The sequence below is a fragment of the Spinacia oleracea genome, chromosome 5 (genome assembly GCF_020520425.1).
Source record: "Spinacia oleracea cultivar Varoflay chromosome 5, BTI_SOV_V1, whole genome shotgun sequence".
Classification (NCBI taxonomy): domain Eukaryota; kingdom Viridiplantae; phylum Streptophyta; class Magnoliopsida; order Caryophyllales; family Amaranthaceae; genus Spinacia; species Spinacia oleracea.
In genome coordinates this window covers 6,828,954-6,841,360 of record NC_079491.1, presented here as the reverse complement: position 1 = coordinate 6,841,360, position 12,407 = coordinate 6,828,954, and the positions used below count along the sequence as shown (strand labels likewise).

The 12,407-nt window shown below is 34.4% G+C and overlaps 1 protein-coding gene across 2 annotated transcripts; it reads right to left on the bottom strand.

The window, feature by feature from the left end:
- Window positions 1-3,132: 3,132 nt before the first annotated feature.
- LOC110789468 (BOI-related E3 ubiquitin-protein ligase 1) lies at window positions 3,133-7,420 on the bottom strand. 2 transcript variants are annotated; one of them, XM_021994136.2, is made up of 4 exons: window positions 6,461-7,420; window positions 5,822-5,925; window positions 4,857-5,215; window positions 3,133-3,972 (listed from the first exon to the last, which is right to left on the bottom strand). In XM_021994136.2, the coding sequence occupies exons 1-4, from the start codon at window positions 6,490-6,492 to the stop codon at window positions 3,457-3,459; spliced, it is 1,011 nt and encodes a 336-aa protein (XP_021849828.1). In that variant the 5' UTR covers window positions 6,493-7,420; the 3' UTR covers window positions 3,133-3,456. The 2 variants fall into 2 exon arrangements, with proteins under 2 accessions (XP_021849828.1, XP_021849829.1); XM_021994137.2 differs by having other exon boundaries at window positions 6,910-7,418.
- Between the last annotated feature and the right edge of the window lie 4,987 nt (window positions 7,421-12,407).

Genomic DNA, 12,407 nt, shown 5'->3' with positions numbered 1-12,407 from the left:
TAAAAGTTACCAAAAAAAAACTCTTGATAAAAGTGATCTCGGTGTACAATAAAATTGTACATATTGTGCATTCAAGAACTTTTGTAAGAGAACTGTTTTTCCTGATTCGATTTAATAGTTACACTTTATCTTTTCACGCATTTGAGCACTAATATACTCCGTATCTATTTGTGTATTCGTAAACATTATACTTATTAAAAAAAACTGATATTCCAAAATTATGTATTGAGACGAATCAGGCAAGATGTCACACGACTATATTATTCCTTACCCAAAAATAATGATACTCCCCGCTTAATGTTTGTCTCGTTGTGATTTTTTTCGGGGCCAAACTTTAAAAGTTAGACTCTACATTCTCATGTATCTCTAAGAAATAATATAGTTATGTAGCGATCTTGTTAGAATATTAATTTTTTTGAGTCTTTACGCGTCTATAATTGGATATATTTACATTTTAAGTTGTGTCAAAACTCAAATGGAGCGAACAATAAGAGACATTAAAAGTAGTCAAACTGAAATTTAAAAATAGTGTCAAACATCAAAGTGTAACCATTACTCCGTAATAACAAACGGAAAGTGTATTGTGCCAAATTGCCAATGGTTGATAAAATGATAAAGTGTGCACATTCAACTCTTCCACTTTTTACCAATTGAGGTTGGCATGAGTGGTTAAGGGCCTCTTGCTCCTTAACCAAGGTCTCGGGTTCGAGCCTTGAGAATGGAAAAAATCTCAACTGGGAGAGATGCTGCCCATCGAGGTACCCATGCAAACTCCCACGGGAGATTACCTCGCCGAAGGCGGTGGGAACTCCTCGTAGTAGAACCAAAAAAAAAAAAACTCTTCCACTTTCTTTATTATGTAAGTCTAAGATTCGACACAAGCTAAATTGTTCATTTGGAATTTGGACCACTAGATATATTTTTTCATTTTTTTGTTTGGAGTTGAATTGCAATCTCTAAGCCCTTTATGCCAATGGCCCAATGCCATTAACTATGCTTTGAATAAAGAACAATGCCCAAAATTTGTTGTCAAACGCAACAACTTCTCCTCTATCATCTTTGAATACGTCACCTCCTCCCATTTGGTCCCGGAGATCCTTTACTTGCATCATCAACATTAAGTGACTACCAACCAACCTGCTATCTCTACTTCTCGGTATGACTCCATAGCTCTATACTTATTGTAGTTTCATCATATATGAAGTATACCGATAAAGTCTTGGCCTAATAATTAATACTGAGAGCCTGTACAGGTTCGTATCCCTCACCCCCATTTGTACTGTATATTGCCCTTATACTTCATTTACGCCCAAAGAAAAACATATCTGAAATAGTTTGCCAACTCCAAATCCACAAAGTCCAAACCAATTTCATTATTTCTACCACATAAGACTATCTTTCTAAAAACTGAATAGTACTACTTTGTACTCCCTCCGTCCCTTAATACTCGCACCGTTTCGACTGGACACTCATGCCGATGCACAACTTTGACCACCAATATCTTTAACTACATATTATAAAAACTTATAAAAAAAATTAATATTTTGAAAATATATATTAAAATGAAGCCAACACTATATTATATACTAACATTTTTTTTATATACTAGAAATAAAATAGGGTCAAAGTGAATTATGTAAATAGTGCAAAAAGTCAAAACGGTGCGAGTATTAAGGGACAGATGAAGTATGTTGTTATTATGTTCAACTGTTTTGTTATGTTATGGAGTATTATAAAAGTCCATTACGCATAGAATGAAGTTGGGCATGGACCGGGCTAGCAGGAAAGTTGTCCAAGCCCTACACATAATTGGCCATCGTTTTAGAAATTTAACAAAAGCACAGCTAAACAAGTCAAGTTGTCATTTAATGCAAATTTTTGGCTATACCCGGGTACAGTCAAAGCTGGCTGTACCCCCATCCAAAATGATGTCGTTTGTGTTGTTTAAAATGATCATTAATATACTGGTACAAAAATGAACATTTACTATTTCGGAAATGAACATTTATTTATTTATTTGGAATGAACATTTACTATTTTGGAAATGAACATTTATTTATTTATTTGGAAATAAACTACAAAAATGAACATTTACTATTTCGGAAATGAACATTTATTTATTTATTTGGAATAAACATTTACTATTTTGGAAATGAACATTTATTTATTTATTTGGAATGAACATTTACTATTTTGGAAATGAACATTTATTTATTTATTTGGAAATAAACAATATAGGCGCTTGTAAAAACATAAAAGACCAATGAAGTGAACAATTTCATTATGAATTTTAAAGCCAACATGAAAGAACAAACAATACAACAAGAAAGAACAGACAATAAAGCAGATAATTATTATGAACAAACAAATAAACAAGAAAGAACAAATAATTCAACAAAAAAGAACAAACAATATAAAAAAGAACATAAAATTCCAGAAAAAAGAACAAACAATACAACAATTATAAACAATTTTATGATGAATTTTAAAGCCAACATGAAAGAACAAACAATACAACAATAAGTTTGATGAATACAAGAAAGAACAAACAGTACAACAAGAAAGAACAAACAATACAAAAAGAAAGAATAAAAGATTAATGAAGAGTTTAATTATGAACATTAACCATATGATTATTATAAACAAACAAATAAACAAGAAAGAACAAACAATATAAAAAAGAACATAAAATTCCAGAAGAAAGAACAAAAAATACAACAATTATGAAAATTTGATGATGAATTTAAAAAACAACATGAAAGAACAAACAGTACAACAAGAATGAACAAACAGTACAACAAGAAAGAACAAACAGTACAATAAGAATGAACAAACAGTACAATAAAAAAGAAGAAACAGTCGACAAGTATGAACAAACAATATGAGCGCGTCGTTTTTGGGGGGTACAGCCAGAGCTGGCTGTACCCGGGTACAGCAGTTAGCGATATGTCATTTAAAATAATCTTAAAATGAGTAAGAGAGAGCTAACAAGAAAAGATCCAGCCCAGCCCAACATGGGAAATGCATAGGCCACACTAATGGAAAGAGAGAGGCACACGGGGCCCGACAGCCGCCTGACATGTGCCCAACTCTAAGCATGAACAATACCTTTGTCACAGATATATAAAAAGATGACCACAAAAAGAAGCTAAAACGCACTTCTTCCCATTCAGCAGAAGGAACTATTTCCCAGTCAATTATGGTTAGGATCAAATCAGCTGTTACTTCTGAGTATTTCAATACAAGTAGTTGTACCTGAACATACTTCAAAAACTTCCTGATACCACAAAGCAGTATTTCCTCATTGCCTCTGCACAACAGAAATCACTCGAAAAAAAGAAGAAAAAAATCTAGACAGCTACGCCGCTATATGAGAAGTCAGTAAAAAATCCTTCAAGAATTTTTGATATACTTTGTTAGTCGACATATTCATCAAACCTCGTCTTTTTTTCACTTCTAAGACATGTACACTAGTAAGCTTCCAGCCTTCTTCACTCGACAAACAGGGCAAATGTCAAGGAAACCATCACAGTCTGTACAAAGACACAAATGCCTGCAAGGCAACAGCAGAACAGAAACCTCCTTACTTTTGCATGCTTTGCAATGCACCATCTCTTTACAAGAAGAAGATTCTGGAACATTCTGATTACAAGAAGAAGCAGCATCGTCTGCTATGCTCTCGTCACAACCTTCCTTCAACAATGTGTTACCGCCTTGTAGAACGACTTGATTGATGTTGTTCTTTAAGATGTTGACAAGGGACTCGTTCTGTTTTGCTCTCAGGTGCCAGGATTGAGCTTCTAAAGCTATCTGCCTTATTTTCTCCATCAACTCCTTGTTTCTCTGGTTCAGGGTCTCTATCTCTATGTCTTTCTCATGTATTTTGTGACTGACTTCTTTCTCGAGAGCATTTAAGAGAGAAACTGTGTGTCGATGCTTCAGTTCTGCAATGCCCTTCTTTATGTTTTCTTCCTGTTTTAAAATGGCAAGATTAGGGATGGGTAGTCGGGTTGATTTAGCACTTAGTTTAATGGATTCACATGATTTGACACTTAGCAAGTTAGCAGAGAAGTTCAGGAGAATTTCCTTGCTGAATTACTTACCAACTTATGTGTGATTTTCAAGATCGCAAACAGTAAGAATCTCTCCTTAAATTAGAGGCTTTGTTTTGTTCGACTTATTTTGACTTATTTCAGACACAATAAGTTCAGATAAATTCAGTTCAGAAGAAAAAAATAGTTTGTTTTCAGACATTCTAACACACAAACAAGTTTGTTTCCGTCAAAATAAGTTTTGTTTTCAGATAAAATAAGTTAAGATAAGTTCAAACAAAATAAGTCGAATAGAACGGAGTACATTCATGTTCTCAGTGCACCTAAGCCTTATGTAAACAGTTGTTTCCATCCGATATTACTAGTGTAATCAAACAAACACAAAAATACAGAGTAAAAGAGAGTATACTTTATGAACTATTTCCATTCCATCAACTATTTCAGTTCAATAATATTGGTGACATTGCACAAACAAAGAAACACATTGGGGAAGCTACATGTGATTGGTTAATGAGTAAACCGTCTAACCAGATAAAAAAGACTGAATCGCGTCCACCGTCGAGAAAATCAAGTCAGAAAACGACGAGGAAGGTCTACAGGACAAGATATAAGCAACAATCATTAATATTTGGTACCCAAGATATATACAGTATGTTTTAACTAAATGTAATATGCAAGATGATATCATGCCCCTAAATTTTCGTTTCTACTTCAAAAAAATTACATTTCTCTAGGGAGTGAATGTTCAATAAGTAAAAGATTACGAAATCACTAGATAAACACATAGAGAACAGAAATATGCACCTGGATCCTGATATACTGATCAAATTCATCACCCTGTCGCGCAAATTCTGTTTGCAGATTATCATTACGTGACAGCATTGATGATAGATTAACCATTACGTTTTCTCCAGCAGATGAGATTGAAGAATTGTGCTCCTCTTCTCCATACGAAAGCTTGAGCCCAGTAGAAACGCGGCCTTGCTTCACCATATTCCTGGCTTGCCCAGCTCCATTCTGGCAAAAGTTGTCATACGATGTCACGGGAAGCTTATGTTGACTGTAGATAGACGTGCCCCTTCCGAATTTCTCAGGTAGATTTGCCAGGGATGTGTTCCTGCCCTCAACCATGTTCATTACATCAGCATTACAGCCAAAGAGAGCTGCCATTTAAATCAATGCAACACTTTTGGTGTTAGTTCTAAAATCACGACAGATAGAAGATCAAGATCAATATTATTCATGAATTACAAGTCTAATTTTGAAGTAGGATTGTAGAAAAAATAAATGATGCTGAAATGCTGAATGAAAAGGGTGAATAGCCATTGCAAGTATTCCAACCAAACACACTGGGAATTGCTGATTCTTACACTGAACTATAAGGGAGGGGAAATCACAGACTCAATTGTGACAATCGACAACAGAACAACAGTTCTGAAGAGGTGAATAGTTCGTGTCAAGTGCGTGTTCAATACAACCATTATCCAACGAGTCAACGACAAAATGCAAACTGCCGAAAAAACATACTCAATCACTGAATCCCACCCACAGGCAAGTAAGCAGTAAGCAAATCATGTTAAAATACAAGCATAAAACGCTTACACAAAAGCGATCAAGCAGAAAACTTTCATTAGACAAGATAAGACATGGATTCCAACAACCTCACACCAACCATATCAGGAGTTCAAGCAAACAAGTAATGCCAGTAATCAGAGTATGAAAGTGCCAATAAGTATGTAGTAAAAAAGGAATGGCTAAACAAGACTGACCATCTAATTGCATTGACGGCACTATACCGGAATTGTACGGCAACCTGACACCATCCATGTGAACAGGAAGCATAGGATTAGTATCACCACCTCCAAACATGCTCCTGCAGAAAACCCCATCCAAACTAATGTTAAAATCCTATGATTAATGTGTTCCAATTTCCAAACAACACATTTTGAAATGAAAGAAAAAGGAACTACTAACAAATTGAATTATTTAGAAGAACACATTAGCCCAAATCATAATAAATACTCTCAACTCCACCATTCCCTTGATTCAAAGAAACACGGTTCGACGCCCAGTCTACAAACTACCCTCTAATTTGTGCATATGAAGCACCATAAAGGAGTTAAGTCTAGCATATTTGAGTACAGCTAGAATGACAAATGACTACAACACAGTAACCATTCAAATGAAACAATGCTAAATTGCTAATAAGAAATTAAGAACAACTTGATTATGTTCAACAAAATAGAATCAACCAAAAAATCATTAAACAAACTAAAGAATGACTACAACATACGGAGTAGTAACCGTTCCAATGAAATAATGCTAATATGAACAATGTGATTATGTTCAACAAAATAGAAGCAACCAACAAATCATTAAATAAACTAAAGAATCCAGGATAATAATACCTGAAGATATTCAAAACAGCAGGATTACTCATATCACAAGCATTCTCACATTCTCCAAATTAAAAACACTAATCTTTATCTAACATAGGATGTTATTATACAATAGGAATCAGGGGATAATCAGAAGTTTCCTGGTGCCCAAATTTTGCAGGATTTTATGGTGCGCAGAACTTGAGATTAAATGAAAGCATGAAAGAATATTATCTTTTTAACAAGATAACCCAGAAATTTTCAAGTTCAATAATCATCTCCCAAGAACAAAAACAAACAAAAAGCATCCGAAAAAAATACCCATTTGTCAAACCATAATCCGATTAAAGAGAAAAAACAGGAAAACAAAGCATACCCATCACAAAAAACATCAAAACAAAATAAACCACGAAATCATTTCATACAAAAATCACAAATTTCAGAGTAAAACCCATAAAAAGGAAGGGAAAAAAACTGACCTTGAAATGAAAGAAGAAAACAAAACGATGATGAAATTTGATGATTCAAGAAGTGGGTAAGGGGTAGTTTAAAGGGTAAGGCAGTAAGGATGAGAGAGAAAAACTAGGGGGTGAGAAAGAAAGGAGAATCATTTGGATTTTTAGGGAGGATTTTCAGGGGAAGAACAAAACGTTAAAAATAAATTTAATGAAAATCAAAAAATTAAAAAATTAAAAAAAATAAAAACTGTCAAAGTGCAGCAGTATAGCAGAAGAAATGAAATGAGGCAGAAAAAGTTGGGGAAAGAAGAAGAGAATGGCGTTGTTCGATTGTGGGGTAAACTGAAATCTGAGTTGTACAACACCCAGTACGGGTACGGGGAAGGGGGACTACTACTACTACAACATCAATTCGCACCATTTTTATTTTTTTCTATTTTCTATTTTTCTCTCTCCTCTTTTTCTTTTCTGTGCAGCTTTCTTTTCATTTTTTTTCCCACCACTACTAAAACCTTTGCTTTGATTTTCTTCCTTTTTTTGCCCGTTTTTTTCTCTTTCTAGGGAGTAATTAAGTGGCTATAGGTAGACGTTTTGGATTTTACTATTTTTAGGAGGGCTAGACTTTTTTTTGTAGGGGTTTTGATTGGGGTGTGATTTTGGGTATCACTTTTGAAATTTTTACTAATTGTACTATGTATTGAGTTGGTGTTTCGTGTTGAACGAGTTGAGTGAAAATCGATTTTGACTAGTTAGGGGTGTGGTTTCCACGATTGATTATGACTGATATAGGATATGTGAATACGACTTTTACGATCAATTTTAACTGGTAAATGATATCTGGATACGGTTTTTATGACCGATTATGACTGATAAGAGATACCTAATCATGCCATCATGGTATAGTTAAGTGGTTTGATTTTAGACTTAAATTTAACAATTTATACAATAGGATTCGGAGTTAATCGATCTTCTATCTCTTGTTAAAAGGTGTGGAGTATGTGATTATTGAACCCCCTATAAGGGAAAACAAATAGTTTAGCGTGTTTTGTATTGAAATATTATAATTTTGGGATTTTACTATTTTAGGAGGGCAATACTTTTTTTGCAAGGGTTTTGATAGGGGTGCGATTTTGGGTATTACCTTCGAGACTTTATTAATTGTATTGAGTTGGTGTTTGGTGTTGAACGAGTTGAGTTATGATCTATTTTGTCCAGTTACGGATGTGGTTTTTACGATTGATTTGACTGGCAAGGAATATTCGAATATGATTTAGTTCAGTGATGTGGTTTGATTGCATGATTTAATTTATGATAATATATATGACTCGGAGTTGATCTTCTATCTCTTGTTACATGGTGTGGAGTATGTGAGTGGGCGTTCTGTATTGAACAAGTTGGGTTGTGGTCAATTTTGGCCGGTTAGAGATATGATATTTATGATTGATTTTGACTCGTAAGGATAATTTGGATATGATTTAGTTAAATGGTTTGATTTCGAGATTAATTTTATAATAATAGGACACATATTTGATCTTATATCTATTGCCACATGGTGTGGAGTATGGGGTTATTGAACCACCAAAAAAGGAAACAAATAAAAACTTAATTTATAGTCTTGTTTGTGTTGAAATATCATAATTCGTTTTTTAACGTTTTCTATGAAATAATAGGGAAAATTCGTTACGCTATTGACCCATGATTTCAATAGTGTTCATATTAGTTATATTGCTTTTTCAAAACCTTCCCGAATGCCCTAAAACAAACAACCCAACAAGAATATAGAATGGATCAATGGAGTTATGGAACGAAGATAATGATTTCCTTTTCGATCTTGTTTTATGAATATAAACAATTGTTTCTTATCCAAATACAATGTATTTATGGTATCATGTTAGTTACATGTGGATGATGTGCTATTATACATTACACATTTATATTATGTGTGTAATAAACTCTTATTTTTTTCAACCGAGAAAAAGAAAAAAAAAATCTTAAGTTTCCTATCTTTATCATTAAGGAGGGCAATGAATTAATAATATCTCCGGCTTCCTGGCCTTTTCCCTCAAAAAATCATCAAGGAGGGCAAACATAAATACATGCTCAACAAAAAAGTTGTAAGGTCATATTCTATACATGTTACATTTTGCATTAAAAATGTACTTATATTAGTTGTATACATACATCACCAATTCACCACTCACCTAATGAGTTGTTGTGCTTGCTCAAGATGATATATATACACCACCATTTACCAACAAATTAACCTCTACTTAAATATAAGTATTATAAAATAAACAACAAATCAACAATAAGAAACAACTTACACTTAATTAGTTAGATCGAAATGAATTTTCTAAAACCACATTATACTCCGTACATATTACTTAACTTAATTACGTCGTCTTATACTGAAAGATTCTGCTTAACTTTCGGTTGAATTAATTGATTGTGCTTGAAAATTTCACCGTACCCAACTCGCATATCTTTACTTAAAACAACTATTGATCATGTTTGGGGGAGGGGGGGTGGAATAAGTTTCAAGTTTTGACCTAACAAAACGACAAACCAGAAATAAGAAACGGCTCACAATTAATTAGTTATATCGAAGTGAATTTCAAGAATTACATATATATTGTGTACTAATTGATCGTGTTTGAAAATTTTACCGCACCCAACTCGCATATCTGATATATTTACTTTAAACAATTCTTGATCATGTTGGAGGTTGGAATAATAAGTTAGAAATTTTGACCTAACAAAAAACGATGCCCTACACTCATAAAAACAACACAACAACACACAACAACAAATCCAGCAAGTTGATGGGAATTTAGAGTGGGGAAGGGGGGGGCAAGTTTGTAGATTAAACAATGGGCAACTTTAATTAATTATAGTGAAATCTTGACTTAAAAAATGATCACGAGAAACTTGTTGGTTGGTTGGTTTTATCGATCTAAAGTTGATGTCATTGATTATGGCCCTTCCATGATTTTGCGGGTGTGGGGGGCGTGGTGGACTCTGCGCACTCGACTGCTTCATTTCTGTTTTTTCTCTTGGTGGAGAATGGAGATGGGTGGGGTGTCGGTTGGAAGTGTGGAACCTCCAAATATTTATATTTTATCTACCATTCCCTATATATATATGGGTTAATATAATAGACTAATAGGGTAAAAGAATTTGCCAAACTACCTTGAACGTGTTAAATACGGGAAGTGATTTTGACACACCTTAAGTGAGTAGAGTATAACTTCATATGCTAGCTCTAATAAAGTGTGTGCTCTTACTCCCTCTGTATTTTTTTAAGGGATACACTTGTCTTTTCCGGCCGTATTTATTTAAGAGATACACTTGCCATTTTTAGTAACTTATCAACCCCACCATCTAATTAAATAATACATCTAATATACCCTATCACCCACCATCCTATTAAACAAATATTTTCATAAACCCACCACACCCTCCACCCACCAAAATGACATGGTCCCCACATATTTAATTATTAAAATATCTATCCAATCCCACTTGCTTTATTATTTTATTTCATTCAATTATTCTTCTTAATACCCGTGCCCGGCCAAGTGTATCTCTTAAAAAAATACGGAGGGAGTATCAACTAAATGGTATGCTAAAATTAAATCGGTTTCTCTTAAGTATAGCCTAAGGTTACAATTGTTAAGAGTAGAGAGTTTGTATCAATTCACAAGATAAAAGGGGGTTTGTAAAAATCATATGTCAATTAGTAAAAAAAACAAAGGTAGCCCTTAAGCGCGCTTAGATTAGATCAGAGTTCAATGTAGATCAAATCATATAAGATCAAACTAGATCTGATTAGAGAAATAGGTTCACACCAAATCAGAAAAAACTAAGTTTAGATCAGGTAGTATATTTATGATGAACTAAATAGACTATTAGTTATTTACCTTATTTCATTACGCGAGTACGAAGTATTTATTTTTCTTAGTACTTCATTACCAGTTCATGTAAAATACGACCTACTCAACTTCTACATTCATACTCACTCACTACTAGACACATTCTAAAGATGGTTGTGGGTCGTGCTGGGTGTCTAGGCTTCGGATGGGCCTGAACAGGTCTAGTCCACACCAAACCCACTTGCAACATGTCAGGCCGAAAATTTTAAAATGCGGCCTAGACATAAAGCAGGCCCACGTGCTGGCTCAGTTCGACCCGTTTTTCCTAAACCTAGTTTTACTCATTTAGTGTGCTTTGTCATGTCGGGTTTTGTTTTGTTTTCTTTATAAAAAATGCGGCTCATGCTTGGTCCAACTCTGTGCTCGTGTAGGGCCGTGCTTTTTTAATGCTGGGCGCGACCATGTCTTAAGTCGGCCCGGCTATGTGCCACCTATAGCATAGTCTTACATAGGTACAATTAACTTATTAAGTGAGTGTTAACCGTTCTAATAGAAGATTACGGAGTATTTATTTTCTTATTAGCATTAAAATTTTGTGGTAAATTATTAATGTTAGAAAGGGGAGGTAATAATCCATAAACAAACCGATATGATGAAAGATCAAATTAGTAATGTAATGGGTCAGTCATCAGTGGCTGTAACTGACAAGAGTGATGAAATTAGGACCACCAAATCCTGTACTGTAGTCTGTACCCTCACTTAGCTTATGCTGCAGCGCGCGCAGCCTAGCTAACAGAGTTGTTGCGGGATTTCACAGTGGGGCCCACTTTAGTACATACTCCCTTCGTCTTGGAATACTTGACCCGGTTTGATCGGCACAAAGTTTAAGGGACTTTAATTGACTTATTTAATTTAATAGGTAGTACTCCGTAGTTGATAGTGGGATATTATTTTAATGTAGTTAGTGAAAAATGTGTAAAAGGGTGGGTTAAGAGGTGGGGTTGGGGGAGAGTAGGGGTTAAATTTTTAATTATTTTTTGTATGGAGTAGGGGGTAGGTGGGTTAATAAGGGTGGAGTGAGAAATACTATAATATTGTTGTTAGAATATTTTCATTTTAAGAAACATGTCAAGTATTAAGGGACGAAGGAAAACAGGTCAAGTATTCCGGGACGGGGGAGTACTCCATTTCCATTAATTTGTTTAATTTTTAAAAATGTGAAAATGTGGAAGTGGGTCCCAGTCTAACCATATATACTACCCCCATGACCCATCTGTGTGACTGAGTGATTACTTTAGTACTGTGTTGCTTTGATTCTGGCGTACGTTGTGTGTCTGTGCATTGGGACACCACACTGCAAAATATAAACATACATTATCATTACCATAAATATATATTTAAATAAAGTTAAAAGAAAAAAGAAAAAAGATTAAGAAATTACCCCAACGCCTCCGCGATTCTCGCGTTTCACCATGATCGTACCCCTCTTCTTTGCCTCTTTTTACAGCCTTTTCCTACCTGCTTGTTTTTACTTTTTTTACTAACTCTGTTTTTTTGAAGGAATACTTACTCTGTTTTTTAGTTCCTCGTTTCTGACTCACCACGTTTCTTTTTCTATTAATTGTCATATTGAATACTCTAGTTTAA